The following is a 23025-nucleotide window of genomic DNA, read 5'->3' on the forward strand; positions in this document are numbered from 1 at the left end:
GAACATAAGAACATAAGAATGGCCATACTGGATCAGACCAAGAGTCCATCCAGCCCAGTATCCTGTCTGCCGACAGTGGCCTATGCCAGGTGCCCCAGAGGGAGTGAACCTAACAGGTAATGATCTAGTGATCTCTCTCCTGCCATCCATCTCCACCCTCTGACAAACAGAGGCTAGGGACACCATTCCTTACCCATCCTGGCTCATAGCCATTAATGGACTTAACCTCCATGAATTTATCCAGTTCTCTTTTAAGCCCTGTTACAGTCCTAGCCTTCACAACCTCCTCGGGCAAGGAGTTCCACAGGTTGACTGTGTACTGAGAGAAGAAGAACTTCCTTTTATTTGTTTTAAACCTGCTACCCATTAATTTCATTTGGTGGCCCCTAGTTCTTATATTATGGGAACAAGTAAATAACTTTTCCTTATTCACTTTCTCCACACCACTCATGTTTTATAGACCTCTATCATATCCCCCCTCAGTCTCCTCTTTTCCAAGCTGAAAAGTCCTGGCCTCTTTAATCTCTCCTCATATGGGACCTGTTCTAAACCCCTAGTCATTTTAGTTGCCCTTTTCTGAACCTTTTCTAATGCCAGTATATCTTTTTTTGAGATGAGGGGACCACGTCTGTACCCAGTATGCAAGATGTGGGCGTACCATGGATTTATATAAGGACGATAAGATATTCTCCATCTTATTCTCTATCCCTTTTTTAATGATTCCTCACATCCTTTTTGCCTTTTTGACTGCCGCTGCACACTGCATGGACGTCTTCAGAGAACTATCCACGATGACTCCAAGATCTTTCTCCTGATTAGCTGTAGCTAAATTAGCCCCCATCATATTGTATGTATAACTGGGTTTTTTTTTCCAGTGTGCATTACTTTACATTTATCCACATTAAATTTCATTTGCCATTTTGTTGCCCAATCACTTAGTTTTGTGAGATCTTTTTGAAGTTCTCCACAGTCTTCACTCAGCTTCTCTGAGTGCTGGGCTTATGGTACAGATGGGGAAACTGAGGCAGGGAGGGGCAGAGGCTTGTCCAAGGTCACACCGTGAGGCACGGTCTAGCCTGGGAGGAGAACCCAGGAGAGCCTGAGGCAGCAAAACTGTGTTTGGAGCCTTGGTTCCCCCCTTTCTAGGGATCTGGGATGGGGCAGAGGCAACTTGTGTTGCTCCTGTGTTGTGGTAGATAAGGTGAGACCTGCCCACAGGGCACTGTCCACCCTGTCTGTTCTCTGCCGCCTCTCGGTTTCTTGGCTCACCTGCTTCTTGCTCGAATCATTACAAGGGAGGTGGGGGGTTCCTTACCACCGCTGGTGCTCCTCCCCTAAGTACCAGGGCATTTGGGGGTGGGAGAGCTGGCTCTGTGCAGCCGGGAGCCAGCCAGGACTTGGAATGGGCCCTTTGCCTTCACCACAGAGCCAGACCCAACCTCCAGGAATGTTTTTGTTTTCAGCTTTCAGAGTTGGACTAGATTTCAGCAGGCTCAGTCAGTGGCCTGGGTCTCCTGTGGATACTGCCCTTTGCATACTGTCTGTAGGGGAAGGGGCCTGTATCTCGGGAAGGCTTTGATCAGATGATCACACATTTCCACCACAAACTACCCTGGCCCTGGAATTTCAGACTGATCGAACTCCGCGTGTTGATTGCAGCTTCAAAATGGGGCTAAAAACAGAAACTCTGCAGCAGCCTTAGCTATGGAGCAGGCATTGCTCCTCCATTTCACTGAGAGCTGCTTGGCCATCCCTCCCCACAGCTCAGCCCTCTCAGTGATGGGTTTGCAGTCAAATGTGTGCTGGAAGTTGGATCAGCAGTGGAGCTGCTGCACTAGGGGGTTTGGGAGTGTGTGAAGATCCAAGAGCATGGAAGGAGAAGCAGCTTCTCACTGGCGATGCTCAGACGAGTGAAGAGAAGGGGGTTGGTAACAGAGATCACTGGGAAAGGGGTTCGTTTTCTGTGGAAAACTTTGACTTTTTGTCAAAAAAAATGAAAACTGAAAATTTTTGGCTGAAAATTGTTGAAACCCAAACATTGCGGGGGGGAGGGAGGGAGGGTTGGTTGGTTTGCTGATGAAAATAGAAATTTTTTGAGGAAAGCAGAAACCTTTCACAAAACCTTTTTCCACAATTTTCTGCAGAAAGAATGTTGTGACAGAAAATTTCTGACCAGTCCCAGGCTGTAACCTCCTTTTCAGGCTGTTTTTTCTCACCCTTCCAACCCTTGGCAGAGTGGAAGGAGATGTTCTGCAGAAATCATTGATTTCAAGAATTCGCTCTGATAAAGTGAAATGGGAAATGGTTTTATTTATTGTATTTCACTGCACACAGCGTCTGCCATCCCCCTTGCTACACAACAAGTTAACAACATACAATCAGCAGTGGATGCGGAGAGCAATACAGACAGACCACTACAGTCCACATTTAGGAGCCTGGGGCCAGGGGTGCAGGAATCAACCAGTGGGGTTCCATGACCTACAAGGGCTTTTTGTTGGATAAGACACTTGGCAGTAATTTCTCGATTTCCATCACAACTATTATTTGCCATAATTCACATCCCGGTCCTCAACCTTCAGCCCACCATGCATTCCCAGGAACCATTGTAACACTCCTCCCACTAGGGGCTGGAGACCTGACACAAGGCCGTCACCACTCCTAGTGCATCTCCTTTAGTTCCAGTGGGAGAACTCTTGCCTCGGGATCTGCAGGTTCAGGTCTCAGCTGGGGGCGTCACGGAACATAACTGCAACATCCAGGCATCAACAATGGCATAATGGGCAGAAGCAAGGAGATGGAGTTATGGAGTCAGCTCCTTTTTAAAGTTCTAATCGTACTGCCGAGTAACTGGGAGCCTGTCCTGTAATCATAGGTAGGGACTTCTCTCTGGCTAGCAGGCACGTTGTCTTCACGGTCTGACAGAGCAGCCGTGCCTGGTTCCTGGAAACGTTCAAACCAGCTGCTGCTTCTGCTGCTCGTTTGTTTGTTTTAAATTGTCAGATTTTGGCTTTGGACCCTGAAATCCCCTGAATGGTGTTGTCCAGCAGCTCCAGTAGAAGCCAGGCAGCCCACTCCCTGCCTATCTCCCCACCCCACTGGGCTTTCCTCTCACCACCTGTTGTTCTCACTTCTTTTCCAGGCTGCCCATCAGGGACGTTCAAGGCCAGCCAAGGGGACGAAGGGTGTGTTCATTGCCCAATTAACAGCAGGACTACTTCGGAAGGGGCCACCAACTGCGTATGCCGAAATGGATATTACCGGGCAGACTCCGACCCCCTGGATATGCCATGCACCAGTACGTAACCACCTGGCTAGACGGGAGAGGGGAGCGGGGAAAGGCCATGGGATGGTACAGACCCTGAAGCAGGGATGAAACTATTTCAAATTGCCTGTTGGTGTCTAACAAATTGTCCCAGACTGGAGCTGCACATCCCCCCCGTGGCTGCATATGAAGGTATTGGTGCCGTCAGGGACTGTCTCTGGAGACTGTAGTCAAGGCTGCTGACTCCAGTGGGATCAGATGGGCAAGTGGCACAGATATCTTCATCTCATTAGGGGCTACAATGCCTGGAGCTCTCAAGCAGCGGGAGTTGGTTGGAGTTAGGGTTTGGTTCAATGTTAGCCCTAAGTTTGGGGTTAAAAATAGTGTCAGCCTTAAATTGAGGTTGTAGTTAGAGTTAGGGGTAGGTTACAGTTCGGGCTAGTGTTATTGTTCGTGGTGGGTTCGGGCTAGTTTATGGTTAGAGTTAGAATTAGGGTTACTGTTTGTTTAGGAATATATTGTATTTAGGGTTAGGGCTAGGCTCTGGTTAGGGTTAGCATTGGGTTAGGGCAGGTCTATAGTTAGGGTTAGTGTTGGGTGAGGGCTAGGCTGTAGTTAGGTTTAGCACTGGGTTAGGGCTAGGCTCTGGTTAGGGTTAGCGTTGGGTGAGGGCTAGGCTGTAGTTCGAGCTAGCATTGTGTTTGGGTTGGGTTGTGATTAGGGATAGGTTTTGGGTTCCTGATGAGGGGTCTATGAAGGAACCACGTTAGAAACTCTTTGGTGAAAGTTTCTCAGGTTAAATGACTTAATGCAAAAAAAACTCAGTCCAGCAAATCCCATTAGGACAGTGCACGTCTCCTGCCTGCCTGGAGCTGAACATGCTTCCTGAAGGAGGCCAGTGTCATCATCTCTTCCTGCACTGGGGGAATCGGAGCCAGTGACTGCCTGCTCTTGCCCAGTTGTCCTGTCCCTGCTCTAATCACTGCACTAAGCATCTCCACTCGAGGCTGCAGAGGGCCAGGCAACCTCCCAGCTCAGGGTGGTGCACATGGTGAGGGTGAATTGTGCTGAACGTTTTTTTTCAGGAGCTGCTCCTGGAGTTTCCCAGTCCTGCTTATCCCATGAAATGCTAGGGTCCTGCACAGCTGCTTCAGTCCTGCCCTGTTCCCACTCCGGCAGGTGCATAGCTTTTGCCTCCTAGGATGGATTTGCTAGTTGTCTTCACACTTTCTCATCTTTCCTTCTATTATTGGGAGAAAATTTCCTTCTTCCCCACTTTTTATTTACATTTTTGGGAGCAGAATGCACAGTCCCTTCTCTGGCTGATGTTGCCTCCAGTTAGCCTAACGAGGGTTCCTTCAAGAGGTTAACACCCCACAAGCCCAGCCCCGGAGGGCAAACAGCAAATTCACAGAGCTGTTTTCACCCTGAGCCTTAGGAGGAACTGGCCACCTGGGACCATTGTCACTTTGATAACCTTCCTTTTTGAATGTATCTGGCAGAGTTACGGTCGTTTTACTTCGCTAATGTAAACAATTTTGTATCTTTTTAATTGAATTCCAGCTTCCAACGAAATGCAGCTTGACGCAACTCCGAGTAAACAGTTATCATGTAGTAAATAAGTAATGTGTCATTCACCATTTTCTAGCTTATTAACAAATGTCAAAAGAATCTGAAGCAATATATGATAAGTGATTGTCATGTAAATAAACGTGGTTAGGGCAGCGTATCATCCTGGTTAGCAAAAAGAAGCATCACCTTTAGTGTAAAGGCTGTATTTGCTTGCAAATCAGCATGTTTTCATGGTTATGTCAGCCAGTGGGAAAGAACCATTTTTAGGAAAATAACTAAAAAGTACAAATGCAAAACCAGATTAAAATCACTGATTTAAATTAAGGTTTCCTGCTCGCTGATTTGAATCAACGTCCCCTGAGAGTGACTGAGCTGCAGGGTGGGTGGGGGTGCTAACAGTGGCCTCTGGGATTTGAGGCCTCCCCTCCTGCTCATTTGCCCACACCCTTGGGGTGGGGTCCTTGGCCCTGGAGCTGTGGGCCTGGGAATTGCACATCACTCTGTGGAGGGGGTGGAGCTGGTAGTCCATGGATGTTCCTGAAGCAGCCAGGCCAGCACAGGGGAAACAAAGTTTTGGCAGGTAGCAGCTTCCATCTCCCTTCAGTCTGGGCTGATCAGAAACATGCTGATGAGCATGTGTGCGCCCTGCCCCATGGGGACGGGGGTCACGGACTCTCACTCACTCTCTCTTTCCCTCTCCCGTACAGCCATCCCGTCTGCCCCGCAGGCCGTGATCTCCAGTGTGAACGAGACGTCGCTGATGCTGGAGTGGACCCCGCCCCGGGACTCCGGGGGCCGCGAGGACCTGGTGTACAATATCATCTGCAAGAGCTGCGGCTCTGGGCGCGGTGCTTGCACCCGCTGTGGGGACAACGTGCAGTTCTCCCCACGCCAGCTGGGCCTGACAGAGGCCCGCATCTACATCAGCGACCTGCTGGCCCACACCCAGTACACCTTTGAGATCCAGGCCGTGAACGGGGTCACTGACCAGAGCCCCTTCTCCCCGCAGTTTGCCTCCGTCAATATCACCACCAACCAGGCCGGTAAGGAATTGCGCTTGCTCTGCTGTTGAGCCAGGCTGAGGCTCAGGGGTAGGAAGGGAGTCAGGAGCCTCTCACTTCCTGGTCACATTGTTGCTGACCAAAAGCCCGTCCCACCTGAGGGGTGGTAGTGACCTGGGTGGGTGCCAGCCCATTTCCCCGGCCACAGGGAAAATATCCCTTGTCCTAGCAAAGAGACTCTTTTGTGTATGTTTGTACAGGGCCTAGCACAGTGGGGTCCTGTCTGTCCCTGGACTCTGAGGCACTACAGTAATCCAAATAATGGGCTGTAGACGTCACCTGGCAGGAGCTTGCATTGCCACTCTCTCTGGTCCGGCCTCTCTGCAAGTGCTGCCAATGTTCCAGTGGCCGGAGCTGGAGCGCTAAGGCAGAGGGGCTGGTGGGGAGGGGGAGGCTGCACAGGACGCGCCAGTTCCGCATTCAGCAGCTCTCACAGGATGATGTCGCAGGGGGACATGGCCACAGACAATTGCTAATAAGAAGCGCTACTCCAAGGGCAGTTCCCTTTTTCTCCCTCGGGCCAGAGTCCGGGAGTCCCCAGGATCTCAGAGCTCAGGGGGTTGGTTTGGGTCTGTTGGACTGTGGCTTGAGCTCATAACTCAACGGGTGGGCACCAGGTCAGCGTCCACGTGCGTGAGCATCCAGATCTGTGTGCTGGTATGCATGGCTGAGCTGTGTGTGTGAGCCTGAGTATGAACGGTGTGTCTGTGTGCTGGGAGAGAAACAGCGGGCACACGGCTTGGCTGTGCAGGGGGTCTTTCTGTGTAGGACTCTGAGCGTGTGTACATGTGGGCTATGTGTCTATTTCTGTTCTAGTTAGGAGAGATCTAACCATTTCCCTCACAGGGGCTCCTCCCGCATTTAGAAGCTGTTTAACGCTCTGATTTCACACCTTGCAATTAAGCGCTGCAGTCGCTACATTAATGCCCCAATCGTGAACTTTTCCACCTCTGCAGAACAAGCAGCTGAGGCGGCTGACATTGCGAATTCAGTTTTTTTAGTTGCCTCCTTTCAGAGCCTTGGATCCTCCTCTTGTGCCTCCCTTGTCTGACACTCCCTTATTATCGGGGCTCACACTTCTCAGGCTGTGTGATGCCTCTCTTAATGTATCCATTCATTAGCGCTAAACAGTAACTGCCTGCTCGCTAATTCCTCTGTAATTAGAGGCTCTGAATTCTTTTGCTTACACTCAGCCTAGTCTGGCAGCCTTGGTGTATCTCATTAGCAGTTGGTAACAGAAGCTGTATCTACAAAGATACAACAGGGAGCTGGGAAGAAGGGGAAAGGGGGGAACACAGGGAAAGGAGGGTACTCTGCGGCAGGGAAAGGAGAGATGGGGGAGGGAAGAGGGTGGCTCAAGGGCAGCAATGGTTGGATACAAGAACGCCTGTTGAATGGCTTAGGGGTTGGCATGTCTGCCTTTGCAAGGAGAGCTCCAGGCTCAGTCTCCACCTGGGGCTTGTTCTCAGCTTTTCTGGGAGCCTAAGAGGAGGGCGGGCTATTCCCCACCTCCTGCAGGGGCTGGGCAATGCTTTCCTAGTGAACATGACAGCTACCTGCTCTCCCTCCTTCTTGCCTCAGCAGCTCTTGAGAAAGGACCACCAGCCATGGGTTGCTTTGGCCTTGGAGTCATTTTCGGCTCCCCGCTGGTGCAGCTCAGAGGGCAGGACTGGGAGCTGGATTGCTTCCCTAGACTGAGCCCACTTGTTGCCTTGGTGTCGATAGTTCACTGACACTCCTTGACGTGATAATATCAGGTGCTGCGCAGCGTGGCACAGTGCTCACACAGCAGCCAGGCAGGGGCAGACAAAGCCATGAAACTGCTGTGGCTTGAATGGCACAAGGAGAGCCAGCCTTCTCCAGGAGACTCTGAAGGCAAGCAGATGGTGCTGGCTGACTTCAGGCATGGTGGCTTCTTTAGCATCCCAGATGGGAGAACAGCCCTAGAGGGAATGGAGGAAACACCCCTGCAGAGGAAGCAGGGTGTGGGCTGAAGACCAGAGCCAGAGGAATGCCATCGCAGGAGGAGATGACATCACAGTGACCATGGTGCGAAAGGGGTAGCCCAGGAGCAGGGGAGCTGGTTTGGAGAAGGGAGACACCTGTTGTTTCTCAGGAAGGTGTTGAGTCAGAAAGGGGTGGGAGAGAAGCAACCATGCTCTGGGTCCTAGGCTGACTTTGGGGCAGAGGGGAGGGTGCCAGGCTGAGCAAAAGCACAGGCAGGGATTGGAAGAAACATCCGAGAATTCAACTGTGGCTGAAGATCCACCTGTGGCTGCAGAAGATCGTGAGAGAGGAAGGGTTTAAGACAGGTTTTCCAGACCTTGAATCATTCTTGTAGCTCTTTTCTGGGACTTCTTTGAAACATCCTTTTTGAAGTAATTGGACATACTGTCCCAGTAATTGTCTTGTCAATGCTCTGTGTGCTGGCAACATCACAGCCCTACTCCTACCCAGTGTTCCTCGGTTCTTCAGCCCAGAATTGTGCTGTTCTTCTGAGCACAGAATCACACTGGGAGCTCATGTTCTCTTGGTTTCCATCTTAACCCCTCAGCCCTCTTGGGTGTCATTCCAAGGCCAGCCGGGACTATTGTGATCATCTCGTCTGACCTCCTGTAGAACACACACAAGTTCCCCAAAATAACTCCTAGTGCAGAGCTTTCAGAAAACCACCCAGTCTTGATTTTAAAATAGCCACAACCCTGGTACATTGTTCCAGTGGCTAATTACTCTCACTGTTAAAAGTGTACACCTTATTTCCAGTCTGAATTTGTCTAGCTTCCAGCCATTGGATCATGTTAGACCTTTCTCTGCTACAGTCCCCCATTCTATAAGTATGACCTACATTCTTTGTTCCTGGATGGATGACCTTCTGTGTGGCTGTGTTAAAACATACAATGTTCGAATGAGCCCAAGCAATTTAGGTTGGTTTATATAACTCGCCTGTCCCCACTGTTGTTTACCAGGCCACCAATCTGTGTGTCATCTGCAAACATGACCACCAGTGGTATTGTATTTTCTTGAAGATAGTTGATGAAGGTATTGAATAGCATTGGGCTAAGAATAGATTGTAGGAGCATTCCAGTAGAAACACAATGCTGATTCCCCATGTAGTTACTTTTGGAGATATATTGGTCAGCTCATTTTCAATCCATTTGATATGTGTTATATTGTTTAGTAAGAACGTTGTGTGGTACAGAGTCAAAGGGGGTTGGGTATGTCTACACAGCAGTGCTTCCCAGTGTGGATACACAGACACACACTCGCTGAGCTCAAGCTAGCACATAGAAATAGCCGTGTGATTGCAGCAGCATGAACAGCGGCTCAGACTAGCCATCCAAATACACAGAGAGGGGACTGGGCAGGTTTGTACTCAGATGGCCAGCAGCCACCCTGCTATTTTTAATGTGCTAGCTCATGTCTGTCTATCCGCACTGGGAAGCCCACTTCCAGCTACGGTGTAGACAGAGTTTATTTATATTATGTCAACACAGTTACTGTTATCAACCAAACTTGTAATCTCATAAAAAATATATGTTAGTTTGGTGAGATGTATTTTCCATAAAACCAGGCTGATGGACATCACTTATGTTACTATCCCTTAATTCTTTCCTGACTGCATCCCATATCAGCTGTTCCCTGATTTTTCTCAGGATCGATGTCAGAGTAACTGGCCTGTAGTTAATCCCATTTACCCGGTTTAAATAATGACACATCAAGAGTTTTTTTTCCAGCAGTCTCTGGAGAGAGAGACTCAAAACTCCATCGTGTGGCTCATATGTTAAGATAGACATTATCTTGAGAACACTTTCCCTCTGGCTCACAGTCGTGTAGATCCACCTCCCTTCTCATTTACCCTTCACCCAGACCCACCGCCGCGTCCATTTTCAGGAGAACAGACTCACCTCCCCTTCATCCATCTGCAAGGTGGCTACGTCCCTTCGGGATTGGCCGTGATGAAGATGATGATGGCCTCCCCTTCATGCTCACCTGACCTCCCTGGGGTAATGACACCACTAGTTTACATGGAAAAGCTACTTTAGGAAATTAGCTTCTTTTAATACAATTTGGTGATTGAAGCAAAGAAGTGAGTCAGCACCATGTGACCTGCCTGCCCCACTCTGCAAGGACACCCAGAAACTTCCTGCTGACCACCAGTGAGCCAAAGACTACTGTTTGGGAACAGCTGCCTTAAGAAGACACAGGGCCCAAAAGAGCATGCACAGATGTCTATAAGGACCCGGAAATTTGTCACCACCAAGGTTCCCTGTTTTGCACAGGATGCTGCATTGTCAGCAAAGGTTTGCAAAGGCCAGGACCAGATTCTGTCTGCTTCTTCGCTGGAGTGAAAGCTGAAGAGAGGGCACCTTCCCCCAACACCCCTTAGGGCTCCCAGAACCTTGGGGCTCACTCTCCTACAGTGGCTGGGGTGGAGCCATGGCCCTGTGCCCCTTCTGCACTGGCCAGCCCTGGGTGGATTGCAGGTGGTACTCTTGTGTACATGCACGGCTGTCAACCCCACACTTTTCACCACCATTTTCATGCCACATTACTCTTAAGAAAGATGTCAAGTAGGTATAAAAACATGGACCAAACAAAGATATTTAATGATTCAAGAAGGTCTGCAAGTTTCCTGCTGAAAGATGAACCAAAATCACAGTCACAATGTCCCTGGGATTTCTTAGGGGCTTTGCAATGGGAAGAACCACTCAACGAGCATTTCTGAAACTCCCATGCTGGGTTGCCCTGCTGCTCCGTCTCATTCTGTTTATAATGTACTGTGGGGACTCTGTCTGTGATGTGCCGTGGGGCTGCTGTGTCCGTGATGTGCGGCGGGGATGCTGTGTCTGTGATATGCTGCAGGAATGCTGTGTCTATGATGTGCGGCGGGGATGCTCTGTCTGTGATGCGCCGTGTGGACGCTGTGTCTGTTACGTGCCCTGGGGACGCTCTGTCTGTGACTTGCAGTGGGGACACGGTGTCTGCATTTCTGGGGGACACTGTGTCCGCGATGTGCCACGGCAATGTGTCTGTTATGTGCCATGGGGAAGCTGTGTCCCTGCTGTGCCAGGATACGCCATGTCTGTGATGTGCTGCGGGGATGCTGTATCTTTGATGTGCCGCAGGGAGGCTATGTCCGTGATGTGCTGCGGGGATGCTGTTTCTGTAATAAAAAAAAACGAGGAGTACTTGTGGCACCTTAGAGACTAGAAAATTTATTTGGGCATAATCTTTCGTAGGCTAAAACCCACTTCATCGGATCCGTGCAGTGGAAAATACAGTAGGAAGATATATGTACACAGAGAACATGAAACAATGGGTGTTGCCATACCAACTGTAACGAGACTAAGTTGGGCTATTATCAGCAGGAGAAAAAAAACTTTTGTAGTGATAATCAGGATGGCATATTTCAAACAGCTGACAAGAAGGTGACACTATATCCATGATGTGCCATGGGGACGCTGTGTACGTGATGTCCCAGGGGAGTACTGTGTCTGTATCTGTGACGTGCCACGGGGGAGTTGTGTCTGTGATATACCATGGGGACGCTGTGTCTGTGATTTTTGGGGGTGCTGTGTTCATGATGTGCCGTCGGGACACTGTGTCTGTGATATGCCGATGGGATGCCGTGTCTGTGATGTCTCATTAGGACACTGTATCCATGATATGCCAGGGGGACGCTGTGTCTGTGTTGTGCCATGGGGAGGGTATGTCCATGATGTGCCAGGGGGACAATGTGTCTGTGATGTGCCATGGGTTCACTCTATCTGTGATGTGCTGTGGGGCGCTGTGTCTGTAATGTGCCACCAGGACGCTGCGTCTGTGGTTTGCCACAGGAACATTGTACCTATGATGGGCCATGGGGACGCAGTGTCTGATGTCCCAGGGGGATGCTGTGTCTGTGATGTGCCTCTTGGACGCTGTGTCCAAGATGTACCATGGGGACACTGTGTCTGTGATTTTGGGGGGACGCCGTGTCTGTGATGTGCTGCAGGGACCCTGTGTCTGTGATGTACCAGGGGGACGCTATATCTCTGATGAGCGTAGGGATGCTGTGTCAGTGATGTGCCACGGCGACAGTGTCTCTCTTATGTGCCACGGGGACGCTGTGTCCGTGATGTGCTGTGGGGACGCCGTTGTGACGTTGCACTCCATATGTTTTATAGAAATATGCTTATGAGTGTGAATATGATATCACTGGAATATGCTTTATGCAAAATGTCTCTTATAAGGTATCATAACAAAAGTTATAACCGACTAAATATTTTCCTCCTATTTGTATGTATGTTTCATTCTTGTATCTGAAACTAGAAATATGAAGTATAACTCCTAGGTCCTATTGTAATTATGCAAAGTGTGGGCCATTAATTGTGGTTTAGAATCTTGATGGCTCCCATTGCCTAGGACAATTGGTTGTAAATGGTTTAGTTACCTGCAAACCTTACTGTGTACATGTGGGCCAACCCAGGAAGAATGGAGACTAGGGGTCTTACAGTGACATGTGGCCATGTCACATGACACTGGAATCCATCTTAATTCTTGTACTTTTCCATTGATGAGGCAGGGGTGGGGACAAGCACAGACAAAAGATTCTCACCTTGTGCCAGTGCTATAAAAGGGGGTGAAGCAGGACAAAGGGGGCTGCCAGTCATGAAAAAAACCCTGCTTACCACCTGAGATGTATGCTGCAACTAACAAGGACTATACCAGGGGAAAGGATTGGGCCCAGACTAGGAAGGAGTCTAGTCTGTGAAAAAAGCTTATTGGAACATCTTTGAGGGAGAGATATTACCTGTAATCAGTTTCTTAATGTATTAGGCTTAGACTTGCATGTTTTCTTTTATTTAATTTTGTGACTTGCTTTGTTCTGTCTGTTATTACTTGAAAACGCTTAAATCCCATTTTTTATACTTAATAAAATCACTTTTGTTTATTAATAAACCCAGAGTAAGTGATTAATACCTGGGGGAGCAAACAGCCTTGCATATCTCTCTCTTGGTGTTATAGAGGGCAGACAATTCATGAATTTACCCTGTATAAGCTTTATACAGAGTAAAACAGATTTATTTGGGGTTTGGATCCCATTGGCAACTGGGTGTCTGGATGCTGGAGACAGGTAACCTGCTGAGCCATTTTCAGTTAAGTCTGCAGCTTTTGGGGGCGTGGACCAATCCCTGGGTGTGTGTTGCAGCAGGCTAGTGTGTCTGGCTCAACAAGGCTGGGTTCTGGAAGTCCCAAGCTGGAAGGGAAAACAGGCTCAAAGGTAATTTCAGCACATCAGGTGACAGTCCAAAGAGGATCTCTGTGACTGAACCTGTCACAGCCGTGTCCATGATGTGCCACAGGAACACACTGTCTGTGATGTGCCAGGGGGATTCTGTGTCTATCATGTGCCACAGGGACACTGTGTCCGGTATCTGTCGCGGTGACGACTCTGTGTTCGTAATGTGCCACTGGAACACTCTGTCTATGATGTGCCACGGCGATGCCATGCCCATAACGTGCAGCGGGGACACTGTGTCCATGATGTGCCACGGGAACACTCTGTCTGTGATGTGCTGCGGCGAGGCCGTGTCTGTAACATGCAGCGGTGACACTGTGTCCGTGATGTACCATGGGAACTCTCTATCTGTGATGTGCCAGGGGGATTCTGTGTCTATCGTGTGCCACGGGGACACTGTGTATGGTATCTGCCGCGGAGATGACGCTGTGTCTGTAATGTGCCACGGGAACATTCTGTGCCGCGAGAAGGCTGTGTCCATAGCGTGCTGTGCCGTGGCGAAGTAATGTCCGTGATGTGCCATATGGACACTCTGTCCGTGATGTGCTGCGGCGATGCTGTGTCCGTGATGTGCCAGGGGGACACTGTGTCTGTGACGTCCAGCAGGGACTGTTATTTCTGTGGGACACTGTGTCTGTTATATGCCTCAGGGATACTGTGTCTGTGATGTGCTGCTGGGACATTGTTTCCGTGATGTGCCGTGCAGATGCTGTGTCTGTGGTGTGCCATGGGACGCTGTGTCCATGATGTGCCATGGGGAGGCTGTGTCTGTGATTTGCCGCGAGGACACTGTGTCCGTGATGTGACACGGGGACACTGTATCTCTGATGTGCCAGGGGGATGCTGTGTCTGTGATATACTGCGGGGAGGCTGTATCTCTGATGTGCCACGGGGACGCTGTATCTCTGATGGGCTGCCGTGACGCTGTGTTAGTGATGTGCCGCGGGGACACTGTGTCTGTGATGTGGCTCGGGGAGGTTGCATCTATTATGTGCCTCGGGAACGCTGTGTTTGTGGTGTGCCGTGGGGACGCTGTGTCCCTGATTTGCTCTGGAAACACTGTGTCTGTTATATGCTGCTGGGATGCTGTATCTGTGATGTGCCACGGGGATGCTGTGTCCGTAATGTCCAGCAGGGACTTTTATTTCTGGGGGATGCCATGTCCGTAATGCGCCAGGGGGATGCTGTGTCTGTGATAGGCTGCGGGGATGCTGTGTCTGTGATGGGCCGTGGAGATGGTGTGTCCGTGATGTGCTGCTGGGATGCTGTGTATGTGATGTGGCATGGGGAGATTGTGTCTGTGATGTGCGAGGGTAATGCTGTGTCCTTGGTGTGACGGGGGACACTGTGTCCATGATGTGCCATGGAGATGCTGTGCGTGATGTGCTGCGCAGAAGCTGTATCTGTGATGTGCAGCGGGGATGCTGTGTCTGTGATGTGAAACAGGGACGCTATGTCTATTATGTGCCTCGGGAACGCTGTGTCTGTGGTGTGCCTTGGGGACGCTGTGTCCCTGATTTGCTCTGGGGACACTGTGTCTGTGATTTGCCATGGGGGCACTCTGTCTGTCATGTGTCATGGAGACGCTGTGTCCATGATGTCCCAGGGGGATGCTGTGTCTGTGATGTGCCGCTGGGACGGTATGTCAGAGATGTGCCACTGGGACGCTGTATTTGTGATGCTCCAGGGGGATGCTGTCTGTGATTTGTTGCGGGGAAGCTGTGTCCATACCGTGCCGTGGGGAGGCAATGTCCGTGATTTGCTGTGGGGATGCTGTGTCCCTGATGTACTGCAGGGACGCTGTGTCTGTAATGTACCACAGGGATGCTGTGTCTGTGACATGCCAGGGGGACACTGTGTCCGTAATGTGCCACTGGGATGCTGTGTTCGTGATATGCTGTGGGGAGGCTGTATCCATGATGAGCCGCAGGGACTCTGTGTCCGTGATGTCCCAGGAGGACACTGTCTGCAATGTGCCGTGGGGACGCTGTGTCTGTGATGAGCTACGAGGACGCTGTCTCCATGATGTTCCATGGGGGCTGTGTCTGTGATATGCTGCGGAGAACCTGTGTCCATGATGTACTGGGATGTACAGGACAACAGGCCGCTCTCTCATGATGTTGCAGGAGCCACCCTTTTACGTGTCCTGGTTTCCTCTTGTTTTTAGCACCTGCAGAACCCCGTCCTGGTGTACAGTCTGGGCGGTTTGGGGTGGGTTGTAGAGCACCAAGGAGGAACGGCCCCTTTCTGGGATGTGTCCCAAACAGCACTTTGTAGGGCCAGAGGTTTATCAGACCCTGACTCGGTACTGTGGGGGAATGGAGTGAAGAATACGTAAGAGAAAACAGGAGCTCCCAATGATCGGGAGAATGAAAACAGCTAGTTCTTCTAGAACACATCCCTTTAACGTGCCCCTCTTGTGTCGCTCTGAGCAAGAGGGCAGGAGTAACTCTGGGGCTAGGGGCTCTTGGCTGCAAAGAGACGTCCAGGAAGAGCTCTGGGACAGGCAGCAGCCCAGACTGCAGCTAGTGTGTCGCAAGCGCAGCCCAGGGCACATCCCAGCTTGCTTTCTCATAGGGTACCTGGCCTCTGGGAGCGCACTTCCCTGCCTGGGAAACAGACACATGCTAGCTCTGCTGGCGCTAGAGCGCTAAAAATAGCAGCGTGGCCATGAGGGCACAGCCTGGTCTATGCCTATCATGGGTCAGCTCCCTGGCTCCACCAGCCACGGGCAGCACATGCCTCTCAGCCTCTAGAGGCTCTGCCGTCCTTCTGCCAGTGAGCGACAGGCACCTTCCAACCCTGGAGCCCCCCCAGCAGCCCCTGGAGCGTCCAGCCCTGGTCCCATGGACACTGTCAGAGTTCCCAGACCCGCTGTTCTCAGAGCAGCCATTCTCCCACCTCAAGAGCTCTGCTCAGCTCCCAGCACTTAGCTTTGGTTATCACGAAAATAAGTATACGTGTAATCAGCAAAGAACGGAGATTTGGGAAGTAGCAAATAAACACATGGCTACATGTAGAATAAAATCATAGAGCTGCCCACGCCTAGACTGAGCTAACAAGTCACTTCCCTCTCTAATAAAGTTTAGCTCACCCGAATTCTTTCTCCCTGCATTTGACAGCCAGGCTTTCTGTGACCCTCTGTCCATAAGACAAGCACGCTGGCAGCTTGTCCCCCAGGTGAAGGATACTGTGTGTCTCCTTGCATTCTCCTGGTATACCAGATGACTTCTTTGATCATAGTGAGAAACAGGATACCCTCCTGCTGTGTGTCCTTTCCTGTAGATTTTGTGATCTCTTGTTGACTTCGCAGTCTAGATTAGCTGGTGGCTCCATAGGCAAATAGATTTACCTTGGAAGACACACAATAAACAGCCAGGGAGAAATAAACATCTGCTATCCCCTGCCTGAGCAGAACCTGTTTATAACCTTCTGGTGACCGATGTTAACTTAGTCTTAATGACTTACTCTGGTGACTTAATCTTAACTTCAGAACATAATTTTCAGCATAGATGCCTAACTCCTTAACTATCACCATACGTAACGACCAGTGCCTTACTGGATGTTGGTAGAGACCTCACATGCTACCCTTTGGCACACTGTTATGTAGACATCAGACCCAGGAGATCCCTATAAAACCCTTTGCTCCCTTTGTGCCCTCTGCCACACAGACACTGGGGCCGGCTGAGATGGTACTCGGACGGCCAGCCTGAACCTCCCCCTAGTCCATCACGGCCAGACTGCTATTTGTAGCATGCTAGCTCCAGCAGAGTTCGTAGGTCCGTGCATGTCTGTTCACCCAGGTTCGGCAGCACTCTCCCAACTGCTGTGTAGACAGACCCTTTGTGCCTGGAGACCGTGGTGATGAGTGCAGCATAAACACTTCGGCTTTGTCTGCACTGTGAGCTAGGAGTGTGATTCCCCAGCTCGTGCACACACGGGGCTCCATGTGAGCTAGTGTGAGTCTAGATAGCACTGTAGCCACGGTTGCATGGGTGGGGGCAGTGCAGGCGTGGCTGAGCCACGCCGAGTACATACCGTCCTTTTCGGGCAGGTATGTACATCACACGACCCAGCCATGGCTCTGCCGCCATTGCCTAAGCTACCACATCTACACTGCTATGTATTCTCCCACTAGCTCCCATCCAGCTACCAAGAGTATGTGCACACCGGCCGGGGAAGCCCAGTCCTAGCTCATAGTGTAGACGTAATCGTAGACACACAGACGGACAGATCAGCATTGCCCACTGGAGACTGCCCAGGGCCAGGACTCCCAGATGGCAGGAGCTTTGCAAGCTGCTAGCACCTCAGGACTCTTGTTTCTGTTACTGTAGCTGGCAGTTGGAGGAAGTTGGCAAACCAGGGTGTGAGATACATTGCTAGAGCTCTTCTGGCAAATTCTGTAACCCTTCTTGCACCAGCTACATGGGATCCCCCCACCTCCTGATCCCGACTCTCCCCATCCTATAAATACCTCCAGGAGTTTAAGGTTTCCGACACTGGTCTGGGGCTTGAGAAACCTGTTCCAAAACGTGTGCAGAAAACAAAGACCTGTCCCTGACGGAGAGGGGTGGACGTCTCCCGTGCCTGCTCAGTGCAGCTCCCCCTCCCAGAGATGGGCTTGTCCCTGCTGTGTTTGTGCACAAGACAGATGGAGTGACCGAGGTGCTAGCCCTTGGCTAATGGGTGTGTGAGATGTGGCTAAGCCTCAAGTCTCAGGCCACAAGCCGGAAGTTTGGCACGGCTGAGGAAGGGGCTAGCTGGGGGTCAGTGACGCAGTCATAGCCAACTCTTCTCCTCAAAAGGGATGCACAAGGATTTTAAAAATGAAGGGCCCCCTTCTCCCCTCCATTGCCCCACTGTCAGTGGGAATGGCAGAAACTGAGCCCTCAACTTCATCCAGTAGCTACCGGTGCTGGGGAAACTAGTTACAAAGGCCTTCGTCCAGTATGTCAAAGCTACACAAGCCCATTGTCTGACTCTAGGCCCTTGAATTCGGAAGCTAGCCCCTTCTCCTTCCACAAAATGGCTCTGGGAAATGCCTCTGGATGGTCTCTACATGAGCCAACAACAGCTCCCACCCACATTCCTGGCAGGGCAGCACGGTGCTGCGGGACGGGCTCTCTGGCTCCTCTCAAAGCTGCAGGCCGTATCCAGTTCTGCCATGACCTGGGGTGATGTGCTAAGCTCTGCCAACCCAAACGGCTCAGGGAAGGAGCTGGATGCAGGACAAAGGAAACTCAAGGATTGGAAGAGGAGTCAGGAGCAGTTTGTGAAGCTATTGCAAAGTGGGGTGAACATAGAGAGCATCTACTGTAACCTTCCCCAGGTAGAAACAGGCCAGGGGCGAACTGCGTCTGGGCCTACCCCTGCGAGTGCATCCCCTGTGGCTAGGACCAGTTGAGCCGTAGGTGAGGTTCTCTCCAGACATGATGGCAGCTCCAGAAACAGAGAGAGCTCTCCATGGGGCACATGAGGCTAGATCAAAGTGGCCCAAAACAAATGCAAAATCCCCAGACCTTCCTTCCGTGCTGGAGAAGGAGTTGCAATGGTTTGTCCCATGCCCTGTGCTAACAACAGGGCCGCCTTTGCTCCAGCCGCATGGCACTGGAGCAGGGCGCATCCAGGTTTGGGCTGTGGGGGAGGAGACAATGTCAAACCTGCCCCAGGATAGTGCATTGACACGCACGCTGCACTGCCCAGCCGGCATCTCTGCCCAGCGCCACCAGCAGAACCCCCCCCCGCTCCACTGGCGGGCAGCAGCGAGGTTTGTAAACTCAGTTGAACAAAGAAACAGAAGACGGCCAAAAGCTTCCATCTGCCTGAGCCAAATTACTGGCCTTGCTGCATTAGAACCTGCTTTAAAGCCTGTAATCCAATCCCAGTGGGGCTTTCGTTCATTTAAGCAGGGCCAGAGCCAAGCTTTGGACTCAGCTGCTGGGTTTTTTTAAGCTCGTCCAGCATTTGCGAGGCCTGAGAGCTGGGCCTGTTGTGAAATTTTCCAGACGCTCTGTGCACACAAACAATGCGAGTGTGAGCTGGAGGGGGCTACCTTGCCAGCCACAGGCCGGCAGCCTTTGAAATGGAATCCGGCAAGCTGTAAAATGCCAATCCTTTATGGCTGCAGCAGTGAATTCCCTGGCCCGAGGCTGCACTGCATTACAGGAAAGAGTCACTTGTTATACTAGCCCCAGTGCCATCAGCTCTGCACCTTTCCATTGCATCCTCCACTTCCACTTGGAGGCAATTGATTTCCAAAGCGTGTGCCCCAGCTTTGCCATCATGGGGGGAGGGGACAGTGGCACTGAACTGGCCAGCAAATTGAGCACTACCAAGTGTTCGGTGGGTACTGGCCCTGTTGCTAAATGCCCAGGCTGCCTTCTGGAGAGTCCCAGAGTGGGGATGGGGGTGCAGGCTCCCTCCATGGGGCACTGAGGGAAGACTGCTGTAAAGGCCACATGTGACACCCAGACCTCACTGCACACACCTGGGGGAGAGGGGTGTTAAATATCTCACAAAGGGAAGTCCCTGCCCTGCCCTGACTCTGCTTCCCCATTTAGTTCCGTAGGGCCATGGCCCTCACCTTGTTCCCACCGCAGAGCTGGATCCTGCCTGCATCCTCCAGCACAGCATGGCCCCTCAGCACCAGCTGCATGGTCTCTGCTGGCACCTCGTCAGAGTGCAGTACCCTCAGTGTGGGACCCCGTGGCACACACAGGCTGCTTCAGAGCAGTGAGGAGACAAGGCCGCACCAAAAGGGAGAAAAGCAGCAGATGCCAATGAGGATTATCGCCAGAGAATGACACAGTCAGTGTTAGCTTGAGGAGCACTGTCCATGCCCCAGCTCTCAGGGTGTGACCTGCTACCGGGTCCGAATGGTGGTGCATACCCCACGTTAGTACTCACAAGGTGCTGACAGTTAGAGGGGAGAGGAGCAAAGGGAGATCCCGGGGTCCAGGAGGCATCCTGCTCCCCGGGGGCAGTGGAGGGGAGGCAGGGGGAAAGCAATGGAGGACATTTGCCAATAACAGCCAATTGATTTGGCTACAGAACCCTAGGAGGACCGTGAAAAGTTGGCTATGGCTTTGAGCCCAGTGGGGCCAGTGAGTGTGAGGCAGGGAGCTGACGAGGGGTGACTTGAAGGCAGAACCTGGAGACAAACATAACCCGGCATCCCTCTCAAGCAATGCAGCCCAGCCCAGTTCTTGTGTCTGCGTCGGGAAGGGCCCTGGCAGGCGAGAGACTATAGGCTGTCAGAGACTAGAGGCTGTCAGGAAGGAAGCTACAGAGGCTTGGGGTGAGGTATTAGAATGATGGGGCAGTGACAATGAACCATCCCTGCTCTGCAGCCAGTCCTGTAATCTAAGGGAAAGGGGGTGCTCCATTCATTTCAAGGGGAGCTAGTTGTGAACAAATAGAGGCAGCCCAGACCTGCTGCGAGCCTAGCAGAGGATGGAGGCCCAGTATGTCAGAAAGACAGAGAACATGGCTGGCGTTTGTAGGGAAGACTCCTTGTCCGACCTCATGCTCCAGGAGTGGGCTAGTCGCCTATGGGACTCAGACAGGACCCTAGGCACTGACTTACTCAGATCCCGGGGGTTGCTCGACTCCCGCTCCACCCCAGGCCCTGCCCCACCTCTTCCCACCCCTCCCTCCACCTCTTCCTGCCGCCGCTCTCCCACTCCCCCCAGCGCCTCCTGCACGCCGCTGAACAGCTGATCGCGGCGGGTGGGAGGCACTGGGAGGGGAGGGGTGAGGAGCTGATCCACAGATGGGCTGCTGGTGGGTGCTAAACCCAGAGCACCCACAGAGTCAGTGCCTATGGACAGGACTATTCCACCAATGGGCAGCCTTGCGTGATTGGACAGGTACATTGTGGGGCTCTTCCCTCCAAAGCATTGGGTACTGGGCACTGCCAGAGTCTGAATTCCAGCCTTGATAACCAGCTTCTTTGAGCCCAGGGCCTGGGAAGCCCTCAGCTGCCGTGCGGTGAACCTAGGTGCCTTCCTCTTTGCTGCAGAATGGTGAGGCTCAGTTTCTGATTGCCCCGGAGAGTTAGAAGAAAGGGATCCTCTGGTCGTCTAGCGTTTGAATCCCAAAATGACCATGTAGGAGCTTCCCAAGAGCACTGTCCTTTTAAGGGTTAGCTGCTTGGATGCAAATTGTGATCTCATTACTCATGTAAAGTAGTTCCATCAGCTTCACTGGGGCTACTTGAGCGAGTAGAGGAGTCACAGATTTGCCCTTTGGGAGCAGCAGTGAGAGCAGGCCAGGCAGGGGGGTGCAGTGCATGTTGAACAGATGGGCTGCAGTCTCCAGTCCCTGAAGGTGAGTTGTCAGGTCCTGCCCTGGCAGTTCAGATCCCCCGGCAGAGCTGGCAAGGCAGAAGGAGACACTTTTGGCTGCCCTCCCACTACATTCTTCACCATGCCTGCCCACCACCACCTTATCCCTTGGCCTCCGGACTAGGCAGCGCCTGCATCTCCCTGGTATGTTCTTCCCCTGCTGCTTCGTCTCCAGCCCGAGGTCATGCCGTTAATCCTGACCCCGAGAGCACAGCCGTCTCTGCATGCTGGTAATTGAAAATGTCAGAATTCCCCACTGACCAGCTCATAATAAAAGTCGTTCCCAGTCTGGTAAGCTGACACTCCAGGGACTGTGATCTGTCAGTGGGGCTCTGAGGGAGGCTGGAAAGCACCCAGCTGTTCACCCCTTCATTTCCATGGTTAATTTCAATGTGCTCTGGAGGAGAGGACGGGGCCTGGCTTTGCTCTTTCGGTCATGACCATTTTCCAGAGCAAATGTTGCCTCTGTCTGACACAACATGAGTTGCTGGGATTAAAGTGATCAGAGATGGGGGTTATGCTGCCTGTAACATGACCTTCCCAGCTAAGCCAGAAGGGGGAAGGAGTGCCTTTGATTATACGGGGACCGAGATGGAGCCAACCTCCTGACAAGTTAGGAGAGAAAGGTTCACCCTGTAGTCATGGCAGCTGGGGGGGGTGGGGAACCAGTGGTAATGTGGATGGATTGGAACTGGCATGGTTGCCAGTGGAGATACAGCTCATGAAAGAGAAATCAGAGAAGGACTGTGGTTTCCTCCATTGCTGGCACGTGGTCCCAAGTCTAAGGCGATAGGTAAAGTCAGTGAGCCACCACGCAGCAGCCAGGAGACAATGAAGAGGACTCCCAGACTGGGGTGTCTCAGGCTCTGGTTAGTTCTGTGCTGCTCCTTAGAGTCTCCAGTCTCTTCCACCAACCATTTCCCTGTTGTCCCGGGACCCACAAAGGTAATTGTGGGTCTTTGCGTCTTCCCCTAAGTGCCACGCCTGTGGAGGCTCTGAATGGCCAGGGAGATTGTCTAGCGTGTTCCTGCAGCTGGGACTCTTACAGGCCAGGCCAGAGCCCAGCCCTCTGGGAGTCTGACTTAGTCATAACAAAGCATGGCAGGTCCCTGACAGATGGGATGGTCCTGGAGACAAGCAGCCCTCTGTTATTGAAGTGTGTTGAGGACAAGGCCAGTCTGGGTTCCCACGGGACAGTGTGAAGCCAGTGGTGAATGGGTCATGTCACAGGGTGACAAGCTCTGTATTCATCTGTCCGGGGTTGGGAGCACAAATACATAGTCACAGACATGATATCAGGCAGTCTCATCCTCCACCGTCAAGTGGATGGTAATGTGTCTGCTCACCTTTGTCCGGCTCTGTGCAAAAAGCCTCTTAGCACTGATTGCAGTTCACATGGAAGGTAGACAGAGACCACCGGGGCGAGAGCATGTTTCCCTGCAGGCAGGTGGCCTCTGGGGGGCTAAGTACGCAGCAGTCCCCGGATGGAGAGAGAGCTCCCAC

At 51.7% G+C, this 23025-nt stretch overlaps 1 protein-coding gene across 9 annotated transcripts in view; it reads left to right on the forward strand.

Annotated features, from left to right (window-relative positions):
* EPHB2 (EPH receptor B2) overlaps positions 1–23025 on the forward strand; it is a 406427-nt gene that overhangs the window by 187392 nt on the left and 196010 nt on the right. For all 9 annotated transcript variants that reach the window (XM_073316305.1, XM_073316307.1, XM_073316306.1 and 6 more), the window contains exons 4-5: positions 3140–3295; positions 5542–5877. In XM_073316305.1, the coding sequence (XP_073172406.1) occupies positions 3140–3295; positions 5542–5877 (492 nt within the window). The remainder of the gene's footprint in view (positions 1–3139; positions 3296–5541; positions 5878–23025) is intronic.

The sequence above is a fragment of the Lepidochelys kempii genome, chromosome 18 (assembly GCF_965140265.1).
Source record: "Lepidochelys kempii isolate rLepKem1 chromosome 18, rLepKem1.hap2, whole genome shotgun sequence".
Lineage (NCBI taxonomy): Eukaryota > Metazoa > Chordata > Testudines > Cheloniidae > Lepidochelys > Lepidochelys kempii.